The following is a 22,565-nucleotide window of genomic DNA, read 5'->3' as shown; positions in this document are numbered from 1 at the left end:
ATGTGGGGCTATGACGGGCTGTGAGAGTGAAGGGGTATCCGTAGAGGGGTGTGTAGTGAAAGAGACGACGACCCCAGCTGGAGGTGTGGATAGGTAAGGTAATCTATAGGTATGTACCGTACGGGATACCACCAGACTGGGGCCGGGCGCGTGTACATGAGCCCGTAACTACCAGATACGGACGACCACCAAGGCACCATCGGATGTAGAGAAACACAGGACAATAGGTAGAACAGCGACAACACAGCAATAACAAGCGCGTACAGAGATGCAGGATCAAGCCAAAGGGTGCGGCAACAACACGAGGGACAGTGCAATAAACCCGTGAGAGGATGTATGGGGGTGGTTAGTTATCGTTGATATGCTGCTCTTCTCTGAGTCTGAGCACTCTGCCTCACTCCGCAGCATGTTCAGCCTGCCCCATCATCTATGCTGTCGCCAAACTTGCGAAGTGAAGATGTGACTATCCGGTCCTGCCAGCCGGACGCCCAGTGACAGCTGTGCAGTATTATGCTACACAATGTCACTCTATCTCTGCTGGACCTTTACTGCCGCACAGCAGCCGCCAATGATGTCCGCGCTGAAGCAGATGGCATGGCTGAGGGTTGGTTGGTTGGCCCCTTGGTGAGTGGGTGCCATGCTCATGACCGAGAGAATTCAGGTCGGTTGTGTTAGGCTGTTTGCACTGACTGCACAGCTCTTATGTCTACCTGGTTGATGGTGTCGTGGCAGAACAATTCCGAGCCAACGCCTGGACCCAAGCTGTGATTGTGACCATAGACTTCTTCTCTCTTTCATCATCTGAGGAACGCGAGCGATAGTACAGATACCGGACATGTTGGTCGGCGGCTCAACCTTTCAGTTTCCCATTCATCATGGTTGGTGGGCAGCAAGAGAGACGAGGCGCTGTGATGGTTGTAAGTTGCAAGGACCAAGAGGTCGGATTTGGATTGGCTGACTTTGGCGGTGATAGTCGCGTTAAAAGCAGCATCAACCGCCCTACGCCAACTCGAGCATAGGACCATGCAGCTGGCAGGGGGCGGGACATCTGCTGATTCGATAGAGCAAGGTTCAGTCAAGTGCTAGTCTCCCTGCTTTTTTTATTCTCGAATACGCCCTAGTCACCTGTCATCCTGGCTGAAATCTCCCTCTCATGGAGCTGTTTGGTCGCCGGAGCCGTTGTTGGCGCCGGGGATTGCTTCCTGGCCCAGATGGTCGGGAGGAATGTGATTCGACAAAGCAGGGCTCGTACGGGAAAACACATGCTCAACTCTCCGGCTCTCACACAAACTGGTCTGTTTTTGGCTCACGGTGTGCTAAAGTACCGAGCGAATGGGATCTCATCCATGGCCTTTTTCGCAATTCTGACAGCGACGAGGTAGGTTTGATGCTGACGAGTAGCGGTTGATGATTTGCAGCTGAACGACTTTCTGGCGAGTTCTTTCGTAACTATTGCGAGGATGAAGCTAGTTTGTCATATCCTTGAGGTCTATCTCGTGTCCCCGATGAATGATGGGAGGGGAACCCGGAGTCAGTTCATGTGCTTACAGGGAGATGAAGAGTAATCTAAAGCTTCTATTTTGAACAAATGAGTGCAATTAAGATGCATGCATTGCCTACCTAGGCGGGAATCTAGAACCCAGCCAAGTATTCATTTTACTAAAACATCAAAACTTAATAACCCTATATTTTTCTTCATAAGTCTTTCCGATCGATATTCAATTATCATTTCCTTCGGCCATCTCCAGAAAATAGCCATGCTTCCTCCTCCAACTTGGCAAGGATAACTGAAAGTGGATGTAGCAAATAATTGATCACTGCTACAACTAGCTCTATTCTTGATCTCAATTACGATGCCAAAGTCCGAAACTACCTAGCAACTGCCCCAGGCGTGTTCCTTATTGGGCGAGTTATCAACGAAGATGAACATCTCAGCGAATAAAGGTGTGGCCGGCCAATTCCAATGAGCGACCATCAACTACCAATATAAGATGCCAATCAGCGACCAGGAACTTTTCCTACAAGGCAAATGGCCACCAATCAACGGCTGAACATTAACGACTTACCACGCAGCACCAAACCAGGGATTGGTCGGTCATGAATGCCTTCCAGCGGCCAATGACCTTGACAAAGGCATTTACGCTGCAAATCGACGCGCGCGCAAATAGACCCGTGCTGGTCACAGAGGCTCTAGCAAATTCGTTTACGAACCTCAGTGTGTACGAAAACCCAGGCTGTGGTTGGCTTCGATGTTTCGGCCTCCTCTGGCGATACGCGACAGCTAGATGACCTAGGTCAACTCTCCAGTTGGAGAAGCGCGCGTCAATGCGAGGCATTCTTGTTGCAGCTATTCTTGACGGGTTGCTTGACCAACACTTGCTACAACGTGCAAGCTTTAAACAAAACATATGGCACAGGAAATATATAATTGGTTCATCTGGCATGCTATTGATAGGCGCCACTGACAATGGGTGCCAGGGCATATCATGGACCGCTCTTGTAGACCTTGGTCTTGGTTATGACTCCAGACACGGCGTCACCCGTATGGCCAACAGTTGGCCTGAACTTCTGAAGCGGCGTTTGCTTGAGGTTCTGCACATGATGGCCAATACTTGCGCTTGTTGGTCATGTACCTGGATCATTGCCATTCTGTACTACCTATGTCGTGAGCTCAACTCTTTTGGTGCTGTATCAGATACGATACGGTATGATACCTAGATCTATGAAATACGCTTCTCAGCTGCGATTTGTCGTCCTGATCTAATACAACGACGGCCGGAGTCGGTCAATCTGTCTTGTTGAGCATGGTCCAGTGTGGTCTATACCGCCCAAAGACAAACCGCTGTCAGTCATCGGTGCTGAGTAGAACAGACAGGTGAAGCAATCTTCAACATCCTTTGCTGGCTAGTTCAGTGTGACTTCTCACCTGTGTTGTCTGAGGGGTTAACACTGTGCTCCAGCGCTTTGGCTGTGTATAGGGTAGCAAGATATCCATTCTTCAACAACTTCCACTATGTACATATTTCATCATCCTTTTGACCTAATAGGGCGAGGTGATGCCATGTATGAGATAGAAATCATGTTCAAAATCTTCTAGCAGTCACCAGAGTTATTGGGGAGAACTTTGTATCATTTCCACTACAGAGCTTGCACCGACTTCACCGAAGCATACTGCCAGGACATAGCAACTCGTAGCATACTTCAATATATAGTACAAAACCACATGAAAACACAACAGGGCAAGAAAAGGGTATACTTACCGGGCTCACCCAGTGCTAATACACTGTAGTGGAGTATCTGAGAAGCTAATACTCAACCTTGAGTAATACTTTGTAATGAGGGTCGCCGCCCACCTCAGCAACCTCACTTCTAGCTGGTTATGACTGTGAGTTTCAGGTCAATGCAATGCCGAACATAGGCCTTACGTTTACTACTGAAGGATTCAATACCAAGTTAAGAACGCCGTTACTGCATGTCAATAAACTAGAATGCTTTGACAGAAGGTAGGAAGGAAACGGTTAAAAGATAAGGTAGTTCTGAGTGTCACGCCACACCACCTAGATATGTCAGTAGGGCAGTGGCCTAGGTAGATACCTACCTAACAGGCTCCAGAGGCTCAAGAGGCTACACCTCGGGCAATCGCCATACCACGTCCATATGACCGACCCACTTGTCTTGTTTCTTCTTTTCCAGGCTGAAATCGAGCCTGACTGCCTGCCTAAGGTACCTGGCCACATAGGTAAGCCCGGGTCTCTGCTGCCTTCCGATCCAGCACCTCCCCCCACCGTACCGTCCCGCCTTCCCGTGCTAAGTTCATTGTTGGACAGTCCGGTCAACTGAGCTGAGGAAAGATAGAGTCCGTGACTTTTATTTATCATCATCTCGAAGGCTGCTGTTTTAACCCAAAAAAAAACAAAAACAAAAAAAAACCACTTTTGCCCACCAACGACCTGCTTGTCTCCTCTGCACGCTCACACGTTTCGACTTTGCCAAGACGGCTGGCTAGTACAGTACATTAGCGCAGACCTCGTTCCCTCTGCTCAGTACCATATTACAGCGTCTCTGCCTACCTAACCTAGATACCAAAGCCGAATTTAATGGCCCTGGTTCCGTCATAGGCACCCCTCTCGGCCTCACTTGACTCTTACTCGACCCTCCGTCACCACTCGCTACAGTACCATTCCGTTCCATACCATACCTACCTACCTACACCATCTATCTACCTTACGTACTTGGGTGCTTTACATAAGGCTACTTGCTGTTAGTCACCCGCCTTCAAACGCCAACGCCACCTCCCGATTTCTGCTCTGTAGCCTCAGACATCCTTCCACCCTTGGTCTTCTCCCAAGACCTCCCTTAAACCGCCACGATTCCCCCCACCACGAGGAAGCGGAAGGCTGCTGAGGCGACGATTTTCTCTGCCAACAGAGACGAAGAGCCCAACAAGAGAGTCATCGCCTCAGCTGCCGTCGTAGACAAACACGCCCTGCCACCAACTCCACTCACCACCGCCAGCAACCCCATGGATTCCGAGGAGGAATACATGTCGGCTCTTTCGAGCGACGACGAGATCATGCAGGACGAGAGCGGCGATGAGATATCCGCAGGTGAAGGTGTGTTGCCCAATATCCTCCGTGATCCCCCATATTCCACTACCTTGGTTACTAATGATGTTGACATGACAGACTTTGATGACGAAGAGTTCGACGAGCCCGATCCTGACTTTGGCCTGATCAAAGATGCAGAGAAGAAGAAGAAATCCGCACATGTGGTCTCATACAAGGTCTATGAACCGAGCGATATTCAACGCCAACAAGATGACATGATCAGCGAAGTCAATATGATTTTAGACATGCAGAAAGAGGATGCGGCCATCTTGCTTCGCCATTTTCGATGGAATAAGGAGAGGTTGCTTGAAGATTATATGGACAGACCAGAAAAAGTGCTCGAAGCTGCTGGGTTAAGCAGCAATACATCCAGCCCTCCAAAGCTGGAGGTTATCCCTGGCTTCGCATGTGACATATGCTGTGAGGATGAGGAGGGCCTTGAGTCATTTGCCATGAAATGTGGTCATCGCTACTGTGTTGATTGCTACCGACATTACTTGACACAAAAGATCCGTGAAGAGGGCGAGGCTGCTAGGATCCAATGCCCCTCTGATGGATGCGGTCGCATCCTTGACTCAGCGTCACTCGATGTTCTGGTCACCCCAGCACTCGCCGATCGATATCAAGAATTACTCAACAGAACGTACGTCGAAGACAAGGACAATTTTAAGTGGTGTCCTGCTCCAGACTGCCCCAATGCTCTCGAGTGCGGCGTCAAAAAGAAGGACTTGGGCAAGATCGTACCTACCGTCGAGTGTCGATGCGGGTATAGATTCTGCTTTGGTTGTCCGAACCCCGACCATCAACCAGCTCCTTGTGAGCTCGTTAAGAAATGGCTCAAGAAGTGCGCCGACGACTCAGAAACAGCCAACTGGATCTCAGCAAACACTAAAGAATGCCCAAAGTGTAACTCGACGATCGAAAAGAACGGAGGCTGCAATCACATGACTTGTCGAAAGTGCAAATATGAGTTTTGCTGGATGTGCATGGGACTTTGGTCCGAGCACGGCACCAGCTGGTATAACTGCAATAGATACGAGGAAAAGAGCGGATCTGAAGCGCGTGATGCACAAGCCAAATCCCGGACATCTCTCGAACGATATTTGCACTACTACAACCGATATGCCAACCACGAACAATCGGCCAAGCTCGATAAAGACATTGCTCAAAAGACCGAAAAGAAGATGGTTCAGCTTCAGACAGCTTCGGGAATGTCCTGGATTGAGGTTCAGTACCTCAATTCCGCGTCCCAGGCTCTCCAAACATGTCGACAAACGCTCAAGTGGACATATGCTTTCGCTTTTTATCTCGCCAGGAACAATCTGACGGAGATCTTCGAGGATAACCAGAAAGACCTCGAGATGGCCGTGGAGAACCTGTCTGAAATGTTCGAGAAACCCACTGCAGAATTGTCTGACCCCAAACTCAAAGTTGACATCATGGACAAAACCTCATACTGCAACAAGCGTAGAGTCATTTTGCTTGAGGATACAGCCGAAAACCTTGCGATTGGTATTGCCACACCGACTCTTCCAGTATTTCGTTCATTTGACTAATGTTCACGCCTTTAGGTAAATGGATTTTCAACTCGGACCTATTGTCCGCGACCACTTCTGCGCCCGTCAACCGTCGCTGAGGCTCAATTACGACACGACGGCAGATTAACTATCCAACAAAATGACTTTGTCAGCACGAAGTCAGAGAAGCCATTGGCCTAAATTTCAGCAGCTGCCGTGTACCAGGGCTATGCCTCCACTGATTGGCTGTATTACCCAGCCCTGAATTTTGCACAAACATCGGATCTGACGAGGGTAGCACAGCAAGGTTACACAGGGGAAGAAAATCTGCCCAAACTCGCTGGCTGCTCTTTCATTCAATGGCTGACTAGAACTTGGCCCCAATCTATTCCTGTATCATTTGTTCTTGCTGTTCTTCCATAATTCTCTCGTCGTCAGTCATCGTGACCTGTTGCCCGGTGAAAATCGACGAGGCATGGGATCATGGCGTTAGCCCGTTGCCAGAGGCTTTGGCGCGAAGAAAGGGTTATGCCGGTGGAGCCTGGAAGATCTTGGTTTATAGACTTGTCATGGCATGGTGTTTTCAGTTCTTGGTGGTAAGGATCATGATATTCAACAAGCGGGCACGTAAATGAGAACAATCACATATGCTGTTTATTTTTATTTTTAGATATTCAAGAATGACTGAAAGTGTAGCACTTCTAAAAATCACACAGAGGCAATTTTTGTGACAACACAACCAATTCGCAAGCTCAAAGTGTTAGAACAGATCATACGAACGGGATGTAAGCGGGATATCAATGTCCGATTGCATTATTTTATGATCTCAGTGACAAAACAATATTGCCAAAACGCCTATCTAATATTTGACTTACTCATGTTGTCTTCCGTCGTTTAATGCGTAGAGACAAGATAGACACGCACTAACTAGTTCCGTAAGACTCCAGCTCCGCTCATATTCTGTTCCCTCCATACAGTTTATAGTAAACAATACTGCATTTACAACGAAAAAGCAACAAGAACGCCCGACAAATGCTATGTTCATTACGACCAGCCTCACTTCGGAAAGCTTGTTGGCTGTAGGATGAGAGGTTTCCAAGCAAGAATGGAAGTTCTATGCAAAGGCAAAACGGGATAGGTTGAGTTTCTTGGGAGGAAGGTCGACCTCATCTTCGTCTTCCTCGTCACTAGCGGGGATGATTTGATCTTCGCTTCCACATTTATTAAGGTCCGCGACTTCATCCAGATTGACTTTCGGCAAAGGTACAAATGCAGGGTTGACAGGTACACCAGAGAGAAACTGCTTGTCGGTGTTATTGGTGCGCGGTTTGGGTAGCTTAGGAGACATTGGGCCGTTCATCGCACGAGCACCAAGACGCTGTAGAGGGGTCATGCGAGAAGCTGCCGTTGAAGGTGCAGTTAAGGGGGTAGAGCCTGGACTGAAGACGGAAGAGCGGCGTGATGCAGTCGAAGCAGGAGTCTCGTTTGGGTTGGTATAAGAGAACTGGCGGATATCTGGCCTCGAGGGAGTAGAAGAAACCCGCGATGCAGACGCCACAGATGAAGGAGGAGGCATAGAAGCGTCAAAGGATGACATGGAGCTTTCATCATCCTTGACAAACGAGATATGGCTCTCACTGTCTGTCGTTGTTGAAGTCTCTTGGCTCTGCTTCTCTTCAAACACCGACACACTCTTCTTGGTTTTATCGGCAGGCTTCCAACCCTCAAAATCAGGCAATGCCAGAAGCGCTTCATCGAGCGAATCATCCGACAACAGATAAGCGTCGCTCTTCGCCCGCCTTGGACTCCTCCGTAGTTTCGGCGCAGGGAAAAATCTGCTCTTTTGTGGCAAATCTTCCTCAGGTCCAGCTTCGCTTTCCTCACACAAACGCGCCTTCTTGGGTGGTCGGTTTGCAGGGTCAGTCGATGCGCTAGCAATAGTGCGGCAAGGTTCGGTGCCTTCAGAAGACGTACGCCTCGTAGCATTGGGAGGATTGTCCACAAAATTGTTGAGCATGTTGGCGATGGGTTCTGTACGGCGGCGATGGAGCCTTGGGGATGTGCGGGTGCGGGTGCGGGTCACATCCAAACCCCGAGAGTGACTCGGAGCAGCCTGAGTCGTTTCTTCAAGATACGGCCTGGGGAGCGGAAACACGCGTGGTACCAACCCTCCTCCAGTAATCTGAGAAACCCTCTGAGGGTCAACTTCAAAGCAATTGGGATCCATCTCGCCCATAGGTATCCGACTGGATCCCTTGAAATAGGAGCTGATAGGCTTCATCGCGGGGGGAGGCTGGTCAATGGCGCCATGGGCCAGCTGTGAATGCCTTCTCTTGGGCGGTGTTGTCGAGGTGACGATTAAAGTCTTGGTGATTGGGTTCATGTCGCCTCTGGCAATTGATCGTGCTATCGCAGGCTCTACGAAGGCTCCTATGAAGGGCATCTCCTCTGCCGTCCGTTCTCCGTCCAGGTCTGTAAGGTGAACCAGTTCCCGTTTGGTCGGACAAAAAACCCACTGATGCAGGAAAGTCAGTTCGGCTTGGTAGAACTGCGTCAAGTAGTTTTCGGACACCCTTTTCCCTTGCATCTGAACCATCCGGACTATCCGCTCTGGTGCCTTTGTCTTGCGAAGCATACGATATGCTGTCTTCAGCCCAATGCCTGGGAGTCCGCGCAAATAGTCGCAACCACTGAAGATGGCCATTCGCCGAAATTCGGTATCAGACCAACCGGTCAATGAAACCTCTCTGCAAGCGCAAAAATCCTTGCGGTTGATCTCTATACAGTTGCCATATTGGTCCAGCTTGGTGAGAAGCTTCTTGGCGCCGAAAACGAGGAGGTCCGAGTCGTCCGAGATGATACCGTTAATGAGACCCTGTCGCTCGAGATAGACAAGCTGTGCATCGGCTTCGTAGGGGGCGACAACGTAAGGGATATCCAGCTTTTTGAGCAGTTGAATGAGAGCAGATGCCATCTCAGGGGTGATATCAATGCATTTCTGGAACTCCTGTGTGGCCTGGGCAGGTTTTCCGGCGCGCAACAGTTCCATTGCAGCCTTCTTCTTCTCATTTCTATTGGTTTCCCGGGATTCTTCTGTAGCAGCTTTGCTTGGGAGAAAATCGCCATCGAATACCATGTAGGGTGTCACACCAAAATGCCGAAGCATGCGTACTCGATTCATGGCAGCATATAGATATCTAGAAATGGCATTAGCGTGCACCGTTGTCATAGGGTCGACTCCTCCAACTTACTTTTGAGTCGGCTTTCCCTGACCAAGCTCTAATGCACAGCAATAGGCGGCACGATGGAGCCAACCGTACGCGTCAACTCCGAGAGTCTGACCATCGTACTTTTTGAGCTGAGTCGGCTTCTGAATAGATTTGAGAAGGGGCAGAAGCCCTTGAGAACGATCAGTTTATATAGACAGTAATGGATGTTCGGAGGGAGATATACCTGATACACCCATGTTGAAGACCGGAGAGGGCTTCAGTGCTAGTGGCGATTATTGATCGTTGGACTTCGCAGTCGCAGCCCCAGAGGGACTTGTGCAGCTTCAAGCCAAAATGGTTCGTCTTTGCATGCGTCAACAATTAGACATTGAGATGGGCCGTAATGAGCTTTGTTGTGCCGAGGATAGACGCGTCGAAAAGCTGATAAGGACGCGATGGCAGATCGTGCAGCAATATCGAGGGCGGCGATGATTAAAGAAACAGATCTGTCTAACAAGCAACGAATTTGAGATATAGCACAGCCAAGTCCGCAAACAAGTATGAGGCACAATGTTGTCCAGAGGCTGAAGGTGCGGCTTCAAGTCAAAGGTTGTCGAAAGAGACGTCTCTAGAGGTGGAGATATTTTGCTTGTGGTGATCGTTTGCTAGGTAAGGTTGGAGGTCAACAGCCTTGGACTAAAAAAGCACTTAGTGAAAGTGGGCTCCATGCCTTGGATGGGACGCGACCCCTGAAGCTTCCGTCTTAATGGGCTCCATAGGCGCGTCGATAGGCGCGATGTTTCCATTCCTTAGATCACTGAACCCCTGGGATAATGGATAAGCCCTACCTAGTTCCCGCTGCTCGGTATTTCCCCAGCAACTTCCATGAGGTCGTTAAAAGCCGCCCCACTGAGGATGTCCAGTTGTCAGGTCCATCCAACCTGATATTCTCGACTTAGCTAAGTACCTTATTTATCGACGAGTGAGACACACGAGACATGGTAGACTGAAAGGTCTCAAGTATTACATCATCCAGTGTCAAGGAACATTCTAACAGTTAAATCACTTTATTGGCTCCCTATCTTCTCAACTCACCATTACCAACCTATCATGGGGTTGCGACAAGTACATATATAATTATTAAACCAACCAAACATTGAAAAATGAAAACAACGAGTATACGTGGGACCAGGATCTCAGCCAGGATGTGAAGGTTAGAACTATTATTTTTTCTACCAAATCATACACTTACCAAAGTGTTTTTTCAGTTCAGTAAACCACTGTGCCGATTATGTATATCCATCTAAGAAATCTTACTGGCCCATTATGATAACAGTGGAGCACTAAAGGTTCCTGCTAGGTCGGCTACTCAGAAAGAAAAAAATCCTTGCAGGTTATAGCCACGACAGCATACATACCATAGTTTGTACAAGCCGGCAATACACATACAGTACACAAAAGATAAAGATTCGCCATGCCTACCACTCTTCACAAGACCCGCAAGCAGATTTCCAAAAAGAGAAATGGCGTCGTCAATGCTCTACATGAAAAGTCCAGAGACTCAATGCGCCTTCACAAGGCTGGTGTAAGAGATCAACGCATTGAGAAACTCGCAGCTGCCAGGAGTAAAAAGGAACAACCTCTAGGTACACTATGAACACACGACTCGGCCAACTCTTATAATACCTTAACTTGCCTACCTGTCTAACCGCGTTTCAGTTGACCGCGTTGCTTTCTTTCAACAGGCTCTACGCCTTAAGGACAGAGATAACAAAGGTGCCCCAGAAATTGATGAGGTTCAGCGCATGATTCACAGGCAAGTCTGGAGAAATAGCCTTGGGTTACAAAGATTACTAAGGAATTCCTAGTTTCGTTCATCAATACGATGAGGAGTATAATGAAGCCAAGAAGGCCCGCCGCCCTGGTCGACCTGCTAGTGTGAAAGAAGATCTCCTCAAGGCAAAAATCAACATACTAGAGGAGGAGTACAAGAATGGGTTTGGTACGTTCTGTAAACCTACAAGGAAAATGCGGGAACTAATATTGCGACAGTTATGCCTGATCTCTTGGACAATGTAAATGTGAACGCACTTCACCTTTGGGAAGGCTCCTGGTCATATCTTACCCAACTGAAATGGGTCAAGGTCAACAGTGAAGGCCAAGTCAGACTGACCAGCTTCCCATCAGGCGGCACCAACTGAGTATCTAGTGCCTATCGGGATGTACCGAATACATAGCAGAACCGGAACTGAGATGATTGCGGTCTTATATACAGGCGAGCTCGACCAAGCAGTAGTTGTATAAGGACTATTGGAAAGGCACCGGGCCAAACGAGCGAGACCACAAACCCCATCAAGTGCTCAGCTTGAACACCAAGGAATACAACACAAAACGATTCTAAGGATTAGATGGGCAACTGACCTATCGCCACCACCTTCCTACCGCAAGCAATGTGGGAAGATTCTAGAAGCTAGATACAAACAGGTTGCTTGGACATCCCATCATGGGTAGATATGGTGTTGGAGGATGATTTGATTCATACGTTCAGACTGAAATTAGAGGGAGAGAAGGAGGCTACAAGTCTTCTTGCGCTCCCAATTCTTCGATTACCTACGGCTCTATGACTATTGAACATCAACGGCGACTCAAATTTTGTCATGTTCAAACCCTCTAGACAGGAAAAGGTTACCAGAATCATCCAGCGATTCTTACTCATGATATGTTCTGAACTATTCTACAATGCTGATTCGTGTTCAGAATAAGTCTACATGTGTGACAATTGATGTCCTTCCGACCGCCATTAACTGTCACCAGTAAAAATTGCTTCCCTTAACACCCTTGAAGTGTTTCTACTCCACGTGATGTTGATGCCCCGCTCTGATGGAAGAGATCGTCCAGTCTTAGTCCAGTAAATTATTAGCAAACCCGCCGGAAAGTTGTCGTCCCCAAAAATTTCAGGATGAGCTTTTGAACTGTTTTAGAAGCTTCTATCATCATCTGTCTACAACACATATTTCCTCCAATTCCCTCAACAACGACCTTTCCTTCCTCCCTATACGTTTTATACACTTTCATACCGGTCCTTCAATAATTTAATCACAATGTTCTCTGCCCACAACCTCGTTCGATCTGCACCCCGCGCTGTCTCCCGACTCTCAGGCGCTGCTCTGCGACAGACCGCCCGTCCCAGCGCCTTCACCAAGGCTGCTTCTGCCCTACGACCCGCACGGGCTGCATTCTCTACCACAAGCTTTCGCAAGGCCACTGAGAACGATGGTGAGCTTAGCGCCAAGCTCGAGAGCGAGATCAAGATCGAGGAGGACATCAAGGCCAACGAGCAGGACCCTGCCAGCATCAAGGATTTCTTGAACAACAGCGCCTTTGAGCTCATTGACACACCCGGTCAGGAGATTGTCAAGCTGGTTCGCGACTTTGGCGACGAGAAGTCAGTATTCGTGCATCCCATTGGTTTCAACAGCAAGCTAACAACGCCACTGCAGGATCACCGTCAGCTTCTCCATTGCCGACATCACCAACTACGACCCTTACGGCGAGGAGAGCGCACTCGAGGATGAGGGTTTCGAGGATGAGGGCAACCAGGGCAGCCAGCGTAACGCTCGCGCCAACGAGGAAATCGATGAGGAGCTCGATGAGGATGCCGAGGAGGAAAGCAACCCCCCTATCAACCTGTCAATCGTTGTCGAGAAGCCTGGCAAGGCCTCTGGAGCCCTCAACATCGATGCCAGCGCCCAGGAAGGACACATTGTTGTCGAGAACCTCTTCTATTACACCGACGCCTCGGTCGCCAAGGTTGAGAGCCCCGATGCCGCCCAGAAGCGTGCTGATGTCTACCCCGGACCTCCATTCGGCAGTCTCGACGACGACCTCCAGGTTCTCATGGAGCGCTTCCTCGAGGAGCGTGGCATCACTCAGGCCCTCGCTGTCTTTGTTCCCGACTACGTGGACGTCAAGGAGCAACGAGAGTACACTCGGTGGTTGAACAACGTCAAGGCTTTCATTGATGCTTAGGGTGACTGATGAGTCAATCAATGCAACGAAAAGTTTCTCAGAGTATGGAAGAGAAGAGGAGTCTTCGGTTTCAGATACGATGTATTAAAAGTAAGAATTGCCACTCTTGTACTATAGGATAAGATCCGCGAGATCAAATGCACGCTAAGATATGTGTAACGATACGATGCCAGTTTATTATATCCCTTTGAGATTGAGATGCGTAGTGTCGATTAGTGTTGACCGCATTGAACAATCACGGGTCTTGAGCGAAGTCGATAGTAAGCAATATATCGTCCAGAGAATCTTGCTATCTAGTTAGCAACAATCCTAGACCTCAAGAACTCCCACAACTCCAAGTAACGAGTGCGCAAGCCCGCTATGCATCTTCGGGGTTCATCGACTTCTGATGCATACATCATCCCCGTGCTACTCTCCGGCGCAATGAAACTCTATTCCAGAAGTGTCTTTCTGACACAGAAAAGCCCCCTCCCCCCCAAAAGAAAAAAAAAAAAAATACTGCGTATAGCAATCCCAACGACTAAGCTCCCAATACTCCCCCTGTTGTTCGTGTTTGTGGAAGAAAATCGCATCCAATGCACGACACAACCCAAGTATCGAAACAAAGGCAAACGTCTACATGATGCCTTCGAGCGACCAGTCACCCTTTTGCGCCCGTTCAAGGACCTCGCGGCCCTTATCGGTCAGATCGGGCTTGCCATCATTACCAGTGACATGCTTGAAAAAGACGGGCTGCCACGTTTCCTTGTTGGCCTCACGTTGCCGGGCCTTCTCGCGCTGAGCCTCTTCGAGCTCGACCTTCACCTGGGTAGCCTTGCTATATTGTTTGGCGTGGATAGCATCTGTGACACCACCCCAAAGAGTCAGAGATTCGTTGGGAAGCTGCTTTTCCTTGGGAGGGATGATCTTGGGCGCAACACTGAGGGGTGCAATATCGATAATGGTGTATTGCTCTTCCACAGGTACGGATTTCTGCCGTGGGTTAGATTTATGTACTTGATGACAGAGAGTTTCCTACTTACAACTGGTCTGGGGCCGAGAGTAAAAACGACCTTCTCCTTCCACGGACCACTCAACCGAGCAAGGACATGTTCATCAGGCACGTCCTGAACTCGAGATTTGTCATCGTTCTCGGGATCGTACTTGAAGACAACGCCATCAATTTTGTTTGTTGTGCGTCCCAGCCAGCCTTCCTCAACATAGTGCAGAATGACCTTGATCTTGGTCTTGGGGCATGTGATGTAAGCGAATTCGCTGACCGATACGCTCAAAGCTCCGCGGAGAAGGCCGCCCAGATGGGCCGCCGGATGGGTAAGCTGGTAAGTCTCTCCATCACGCTTTTCGAGGGTTATGAATATGCCCATGTTGTGCTCCCCAGGAAGGACTTTGACGGAGGTGCCTGTGAACTTGGCAGTGATCTGGTCAAAGCCACGGGCTGTGATACCCTTCTCGGGGCAGGTGACGTTGAAGGCGCTCACAGGGGGGTGGTGTGAGGTCTGTTCAGTAAGATAAGAGACGCGAATAAGCTTGTCGTCCTTTGCAGCACCATGCTGGGGCACAGAGAGTGAGACGTTTGAAGCGTTCTTATCCCCCTTTGCTGCCACTTTCAGCGCTGAAAGGCCACCCTTGGAGGTGCCATTAGTCTGTTGGAGGCTTGAAGTGTCGATCTTTGGAGCATTATCTTCAGTTTCCCAGTTACACTACAGAGCAGTCAGTGTTTCTGGAATCCCATTGTCGTATGGTTTCGTATCGGTGGAAGCAGAAAAAGATGACGTACCCTAAAGAACTCGCCGAGACATGAATTGTAAGGTTTGCAGGGCTTTCCTTTGGCGTACTTCAGATCCTTGGTCAGCCAAAAGCGTACGACCTCGAGCATTCGATCGAGAGGGTCATCGGAAGTGCCCATAGCAACAAAGGCATTGGGGGCATCGATATAGGTCCAGTATTCCAAGTTCGGGGTAGGTTCGAGCAACTGCGACGGCAGCGAGAATCTAACTGCTGCAAGATCTGAAACGCCAATGAACCTATCGTCGCAACAAGCGGTCAGCATTTCAAAACAAATAATGGCATCATCCGGTGTCTAGAATGGCAAGTCTTTTCGCGTTGCCAGGTTTGCTCCCACTGCTGACTCCGCTCTACGCGAAGCGGACCTGTCGTCCGATTTCGCTGGCTTGGACCCCAACAGGGCGGTGGAAGCTCTCACGGCAAGGCATGGCTGACGGACGAATCGTGAGTCTCTTACTTCTTCAATATCCCCAGAAATGTTCGCAACTTGGAAGTGTCGCTCTGCGTCTCGTCAGGCGCGTCGACCGTGGGTGGCGGAGTCGATGACGACATGGTCGTTGATAAGCTTGGAGTCGATGAAGGAAGACGATGCTTGGTCGTAGTGGGTTATGCTGTCGATATGGCTTTTGATGAAGAGTAACGACACGCAGCAGGAGTTGATGCGATAGGTATGCAACAGACTTCTGCTAGTATAGTAAGTAAGTGGTAGTAGAAAGGAGACGATCCCGGGGACAAAAAGAAAAAAGATAAGAGGTGGGAGCGAAGAAAAAGTAGAAGCCTTGGGGTTGCAGACTGAATCGCAAAAGTCAAGAAAGGAAGCGGGCGGTGTTGGTGACGTTTTTGGCGGGGTGGGTTCTGGTCCAGGCCAAACGAAATGGAACTGGACTCCTAACTACGGTACGGTACTAACACACAGGCCCCCTAAACTTTGAGGGGGCCTTCAGGTACCTGGTCAGACATCTGCTTTGCCCATGCTCCTAGGTCGTACCCTTCATTATTTCACGCTTCTTGGCTCGAACGGCCTTGAGATCGATGGTAGCGCGCATCGGCCGCTCTGGATTGGTGGGGTGAGAGGTTTTGATAAACGTTGAGATGAGCTTTGCTCGGGTGCCGTAAGCTCTCAGTATTCACAACTTTGATGTCCCATAGGCAATGCGGAGAATCATTGAAATGTACAATGGCTCTATGAATTTCGCAGCACTGGATTGACCTTGACAAGATTTGTGCAACTTCACAATGAAACATCTGCATAATGATCGACGCATGGATTCAATACTACTCAACCACTTCAACTGATGCGATTCCTATCGGTGGTCGTACATACACAACTTGGTCAAGCCAATCATCAGCGCACATGGCATTGTCCCCCGAATTCTAATACTATCCATTCGTCCATTTCCCCGCTGATATTTCGGTAAAAGGCAACAAAGAATTCTACTAAACCCAAAGTCGCATTTCATTATTTAATTCTTGTCAAACAGTATTGGCACGGGGTCTTGTTCAGCTGTACCAGTGGTGTCATTCCCTATTCAACTGGACTACTTCTCGTGAACATATCACTCACTAGGTACGTGGATGCTGGAATCGGTTGCCGTAGTTGTGACTCTCATGACTAGAGGCACCAAGGTAGTTTAACACCACATGCTCTCGATGGATTTGGATGCTGGTGATGGCATCATTCGTCTCTTCACTCCTGATCCTCAACCGAAGCTATAATTTGTTCTTCGCCCACCAAGACCGGATGGAGCTCATTCAAAATCAACATCACACATGTAACACCCCCAGTAACAGACATCACTATCACGCGTACAAACTATCAAAAACATATAACGATAATTCAACTATGAAACGGTGGACAAGTCTGCTTAAACAAAACCTCATCTGTAATTATGTTCATATATATACAACAAACATTCCATATTGATAATGAACAATTCCAGACCAGTGTGCAAAACTCAGGGCGCAAGCCTTTTGCAATTCTAACAAATGCAGGTGAGCCACCTCGACCGTTTTCATGCCATACACAAGCATTTAATTTCCAATCCATCCCTCGAGCGCCATGCATATCGGATAATAGTGTTCAAAAACGAGCCAGGTGTACAGTGCTGCTTTTGGACCTGGCAAGCACCGCCACTGTATCGCTGATAAGAGTATCATGAAAATCATAACTAAAATGTAACTAAAATGAAGAAGTAGAAGGAAGGGGGGTCCAATCGGCAACTTGGTTTATTGTTGCTGCTGCTGGTCATTGCCCCAATTCTCGTTGAGAAAGTATTCCCATGCAGGCTCTTGGTCGCCGAAGGTTTTGGTGGGTGTGCCGGTGTCGAAGCGATCCCATGGTAGCTCAGGGTAACTCTCGGCAGCGGTGCCGAGACTGGCGTCTTCCTCTTTAACATACTTGGACTCGCCGCTGTAAGGATAAGATTGGGAAAGCCCCCAGTTGTGAGGTTCAGGATAAAGGCTAGAGCTGAAGGTCTCGTTCATGCCCTCACCCATCAACAGCCTGGCCTCAGTCGGTAGGGCTGAAGTGAAAGCCGAGCTGTCTGGATCATATTCCATCATGTGAGGCGGCTGTACATTTGCAAAAGATGCTGTGCAATGAGGTTGCGGCGTCTCAGGATGGGACCCTAAACCTGGTGTGAGAGCTGAGGGCGACATGGCTGTGTCGTTCCTTGGCTCTGAAATAGGGCCTGACATGGAAAGGCTTCGATTGCCGCCATGCCTATTGCTACACGGTTGGCCATAGTTGATAGGCTGGAAGTTTGGTTCAATATGTTGCTCCATGGGGGACGAGATGGTGTTGTTTTGTGTGTGAAGCCCTAGGTAGCCTGGCGTGGAGTACCTGTGGGAAAGAGATTGGGCTTGTTGCTCAGCCCGAGGGAACATCCTTGCGAATTCCATATTGATTTCGTTATTGCGCCAGTCGCTCTCAGTGGCCGAGATCATTTGTGACATGGCCACACGGTTAACGAGATATGCGTCCACCCTAGCATTGAAAATGGGGTTGTCGGTTTGCATGCTCTGCCTGAGAATCCGGTATGATCGAGGGAATTCATCATCCTCTTCCTCATACATCTCCTCCTTCATAACGATCTCCTCTGTGATTCGGAAGGCCTTGCCAGTTCGTTTCTTGTGGATTTCACTGGCCATCTTAGCCGACTGAACACGGGCTTCGAGACTTCGATCCGATCTCCTTGAGGCAGCAATATACGCTCGCTCTTGGTTTTCTTCGTGGGATCGCTCAGTCTGGATAAGCGTGTTAGTGATGCTGTCCCTGTACATATATTGCAAAAGGTTGAGGTATATGTGTTTTTACCTTTCGGGTTGGGGCAGGCTTCGTTGAGCCACCCATGTTCGCGGCATCATGAGATCTTTTAGGCATATTGGCGCTAGGCAATTGACTTTTGACAATTGTATGACAATTACCCAACGATTGGAGGATGATGGAAAGCTGATAGGCTGACAGCTTTGACTGTTGAATGCTATGACAAATCTGGATCAAGATACTCTCAAACCGATATCGTCGAACTAACAAGGCAACACAATTGGTGTATGTGAATGGGAAATGCAGGAGTATTCTCGAGGTGCGTTGAAGGGGCAATGTATATTATGAGGTCGGCGCCTTGACAGATATGCTTATGAGTGCTTTATGTTTGGTATTTGGACTTGAGCTGAATGCTCTAGAGTTTGAGTTTCCTAATGAGAAGCCACACTGATGCGAAGACGAGAAGTTTTCGGTTGATGGAAATAAGAAGTAAGTCAAACCAAGAAAGTTCCGAGAGGGGGCCGGGCGACGCTCTTGTATTATACACAAACAGGGGAACAAAAAAAACCGAAAGCTAAGGTAACCCCCCACGGACAGCAACCGCAACAAGGACAGGCGGGTTGCAGACGCGGGAAGGACTTGTAGCTCGATCCGAAGGCGATCCCACGACTATGATCGAGCGTAGTTATGACGATCGATCTCGATCAAGAGCTCTCTGTTAGCGCTAGGCACGAGGGATAAGTACCGTCCCGTATCGACCTAGCCCCGCCCTCCTACGGTAAGGTAAGGTAGCTTGACCTTATTATCCCTAGGGGAGGAAAGAAAACTCAGAACCTTGAATCTAAATGACAAAAAGACTTAGGTAAATTTGCACGAATTCTAGATATATCTTGCGGAGCTTATTTTGGCACTCTCTACAAAGGTCTGGTGTTTTCTTGCTCCCCGAGGTCCCCCATCAGGCTCCGCGATCCGCATATCTATATGGATGGATTTGTGCCCCCGGCACTCCTCCGGTCCTTATCACTTAGTGGCTGGACCTCTGTGAGGTTGCCATCTCCATTTGGTCCTCCCCGCTCTTGTTGGGAATTTAACACTGCAGCCGAGTACAAGGAGGGTAGATACCGTACTGTACTGTGTAGGTAGTTCAGAAGAGACAGCTCTCTTCTGAACCAACGATCAAGCCATCTCCATCGTTTCAGAAACCTCGAGACATCCAGAAAATCCTAGATCACTCTCTATAAGACCCCCGAATAGGATGTGCGAGTTGAGAAAAGAGCATAGCCCCAATCTGTCCAAAGACGTGGACGATATGCTGCCTACATACAGCCGAAACCCTGCTCTTCTTTTACTTCTACGTCGTGCATGAGGATTGCAGTACGTACATACATACATAGCGACGCCTCTCTGTAACCTCCATGCTAAGGAACGCCGAATCCCTCCCAGCCAGTTCGGCAATTACGCGACATGTTGCAAATTCGGATCGTTAGGGACACCCAGCGTCACAAAGGCCAATCTATGTACGCCTGTCCCAGCGGTCTTTAATCTGGAAAGGCTTACCAGTCTGCTCGATCGCAGTCTCTATGTTAGTACGTATGGACTTCTGTTCATCGCATCGGCAAAGTATCTTGTCCGAAAGGACCCCGGAAACCCACCAAGAGAACCCTTGGACTGTGAACCTTGCGATTTTGTCGTGCCATTCTGCTAAGCCTCCTCCCATGCTACTTACTTTGCGGTCTTGTATTAACTTATTGGCTTGGATTGGTTGTCTCACTCGATGGACAGGCCTGGCCTCACGCACCTCCACTGCCTGAGTGAATCCTTCCACCATGCGTCGTAGCGACTGCGCTGTGTAGTGCTTTACTGTACAATGCTAATGCTAACATTTCTTTGGTCTTGCGGGCGAGACGAGACGGTGAAGTCTGTTTCCAGCCGATGGACAAGAGTCTGTCCTGTCGTTTCTGCAGCCCGTCAATAGCGTGACGTGTGGGCTAGGTAGGTCGATCGTTTCAAGACTAGGCGATCCGTTGTCAAGACATTTTCCTCATGAACCCATGTTTCGACCGTCTCAGAGATCGCGATCCCAAGGTAACAAGGCTCAACTAACAAAACAAACATTCTTTTGTTTCAATTAAACTGATTACTTATTATGCTGATGAGACTTCACGGAGCATGTCTTCCGTGCAATCGGCGCCATCAGATGCAAGATGGGATGTTGTCAGTTGGGCACCGCATTTGTCTCCCCGTTCCTTGTTTTCCATTCCCCTTCTTTCTCCTCGTGGTTCTCCATTGGTCTACCCTAGCTGATTCTGGTGTTCTTGTACACACCCGTGGCAGCTCCCTCTTCAAAGAAACCCTGGCATCCAAACCATACTGGGCTATTTACATGCCTTTTTCCATGCCAAGGTCGCCCAAGCATTGTGTTGCAGTCTCCTCCTATAGTGCCACGGCACGGTGCAGCAGAATGGGGGAAGACGTACCATGCTTAGCCGTTGGCAAAGCCAGAGCCAGTTAATCAGTTAACAAGTATCTACCTACCTATTCAACTCGAAGCAGTACCTAAACATCGGCTAACTACCTAGGCGTTGAACGTAAATGACTGATTAGCCAAGGCAGGTCCAGTTCCTGGCACTTGGTAGCCAGAATTACGATCCGTCTACGCTCTTATCACATCAGAGCATCGCTGGGCACTTGCTAGCTGCGATGGGAAGAGTCTCGAGGCTGAAGCATCGACAGGGGTGAGCATCGCAACACAATCGGAGCTCGTCCTTTCGAAGCCAAATTGGTGATCCAGACGGGCGGGTCCCTCCACAGGGAATCGAGCGGCTGCTGCACCAGGGCAGGGCCGCCAAGGCACATGGATAAAGAAAAAAAGGAAGGGAAAATGAAATACCTACCTTACCTAGTAAATTAGAGGATGGATCTGTCGGGGAGCCAACAAAGATCTGATTGACAGTCGAGAACGGTGGATACCGTATCTCACGACGCAAATGATAACTAATCCCTAATACCCAGCGAGTCAGATTCAGAAGTGCCAGGCGGAGAAAGAGAGAATGTGCGATACTCATCACCCATGACGAGGTTTCGAGCTCAGATCTTGGTTCCTTTATTAGCGCCCGAGAAGTCTCGGATGGCCGTGAATTCGATTTGTATCGTCCAGGTGCCGATGTCTGACATTGGCTCATTCTTGACCAACTTTTGTGTCAGCCAAACGAACTTTGTTACTTCCAAGTAACATTAGAGACATGGTGAGCTGAGCTGAGAGCTTGACTTTTCCGCTGAACTCTCTGACTCTGTCGACATCCACACCCTTTTGAACCAAATCCACAAACTATCACGGGAGAAAGATGGCTTTGCAGAGGTCAAGGTTCGCTTCTTTATCCGAAAGTGGAGAGCTTTCTCAACCACCGCAACCATAATAAACGCCCTTGTTGGGTGTTTCGCAACCGACCACACAACATGACCCATGTTCCCTTGTGTTATTGAACCTCCAGCTTTGTCGACCTAGGATTTTCCGATCTTCACGAGGTTCTGGAATCACAATCATCAGATTCCATTCTTATTTAACTGCTTTGTTTGGACTGACTCGATTGGCAATGGCTGGGTCGAACAAAGACTCTACATAAGTAGCGAGCAAAGCCCTTAACTTGGAACATTTCTTGCCCACTATTCAGATCTAGGTGGTCAGCATAGGGGAGGTCGAGAAACCAACCTTAATCGAATGTCATATCTACAGTATCCATGGTGAAATATCTATCAGCCCAGAAACTGTGGGTAGCAATGCCTGTCTTGAAACAGCATGAGCTCTCAGGTCAATGTGCATTCTCTGGTTGCAGCCTCAAGAGGTATTACTACCCCAACTTGTTTCTGGGATGGAATGCACTGTCGGACTTTTCGGACCGGACCATCGTCTCCGGCCATCATTCCCCTTAGTCCACAACGAAGAGGTACCCAGAGCTGCGAGCGTGCACTAACAATTTCTTGAGTTTCCCTGGCTGCATACACGTCCCGGGAACCTTGAGCGCTAGTCCCTTTTTATCCAAGATACTGGCTTGTGCCACGTTGGCCCGCCACAGATAACCCCGCCTCATCCAATCATTGTCAGCAATTCCTCGGCACATGCCACAACTGCTTGTCGCCATGGGAATTGAAAGCA

At 49.0% G+C, this 22,565-nt stretch overlaps 6 protein-coding genes across 6 annotated transcripts; 3 read left to right on the top strand and 3 right to left on the bottom strand.

Annotated features, from left to right (window-relative positions):
- Nucleotides 1-4,522: 4,522 nt before the first annotated feature.
- Nucleotides 4,523-6,163, top strand: J7337_002821 (uncharacterized protein; the record flags this gene model as incomplete). Its single annotated transcript, XM_044820547.1, has 1 exon — nt 4,523-6,163. The coding sequence occupies one exon, from the start codon at nt 4,523-4,525 to the stop codon at nt 6,161-6,163; it is 1,641 nt and encodes a 546-aa protein (XP_044684847.1).
- Nucleotides 6,164-7,238: 1,075 nt separating this feature from the next.
- J7337_002820 (uncharacterized protein) lies at nt 7,239-9,590 on the bottom strand (the record flags this gene model as incomplete). Its single annotated transcript, XM_044820546.1, has 3 exons — nt 7,239-9,321; nt 9,376-9,523; nt 9,578-9,590. The coding sequence occupies 3 exons, from the start codon at nt 9,588-9,590 to the stop codon at nt 7,239-7,241; spliced, it is 2,244 nt and encodes a 747-aa protein (XP_044684846.1).
- Nucleotides 9,591-10,807: 1,217 nt separating this feature from the next.
- On the top strand, nt 10,808-11,534 carry J7337_002819 (uncharacterized protein; the record flags this gene model as incomplete). The annotated part of the gene is made up of 4 exons (XM_044820545.1): nt 10,808-10,979; nt 11,053-11,173; nt 11,202-11,335; nt 11,386-11,534. 4 exons carry the CDS (start codon nt 10,808-10,810, stop codon nt 11,532-11,534), a joined length of 576 nt encoding a protein of 191 aa, XP_044684845.1.
- Nucleotides 11,535-12,434: 900 nt separating this feature from the next.
- On the top strand, nt 12,435-13,362 carry J7337_002818 (uncharacterized protein; the record flags this gene model as incomplete). Its single annotated transcript, XM_044820544.1, has 2 exons — nt 12,435-12,778; nt 12,834-13,362. 2 exons carry the CDS (start codon nt 12,435-12,437, stop codon nt 13,360-13,362), a joined length of 873 nt encoding a protein of 290 aa, XP_044684844.1.
- A 615-nt stretch (nt 13,363-13,977) lies between these two features.
- On the bottom strand, nt 13,978-15,575 carry J7337_002817 (uncharacterized protein; the record flags this gene model as incomplete). Its single annotated transcript, XM_044820543.1, has 4 exons — nt 13,978-14,334; nt 14,385-15,062; nt 15,140-15,386; nt 15,502-15,575. The coding sequence occupies 4 exons, from the start codon at nt 15,573-15,575 to the stop codon at nt 13,978-13,980; spliced, it is 1,356 nt and encodes a 451-aa protein (XP_044684843.1).
- A 1,798-nt stretch (nt 15,576-17,373) lies between these two features.
- J7337_002816 (uncharacterized protein) lies at nt 17,374-18,499 on the bottom strand (the record flags this gene model as incomplete). Its single annotated transcript, XM_044820542.1, has 2 exons — nt 17,374-18,393; nt 18,464-18,499. The coding sequence occupies 2 exons, from the start codon at nt 18,497-18,499 to the stop codon at nt 17,374-17,376; spliced, it is 1,056 nt and encodes a 351-aa protein (XP_044684842.1).
- Between the last annotated feature and the right edge of the window lie 4,066 nt (nt 18,500-22,565).

This window comes from Fusarium musae, chromosome 2 (assembly GCF_019915245.1).
Source record: "Fusarium musae strain F31 chromosome 2, whole genome shotgun sequence".
Classification (NCBI taxonomy): Eukaryota; Fungi; Ascomycota; class Sordariomycetes; order Hypocreales; family Nectriaceae; genus Fusarium; species Fusarium musae.
Note: the sequence above shows the minus strand (reverse complement) of the source record. Positions and strands in the feature narration are given on the sequence as shown.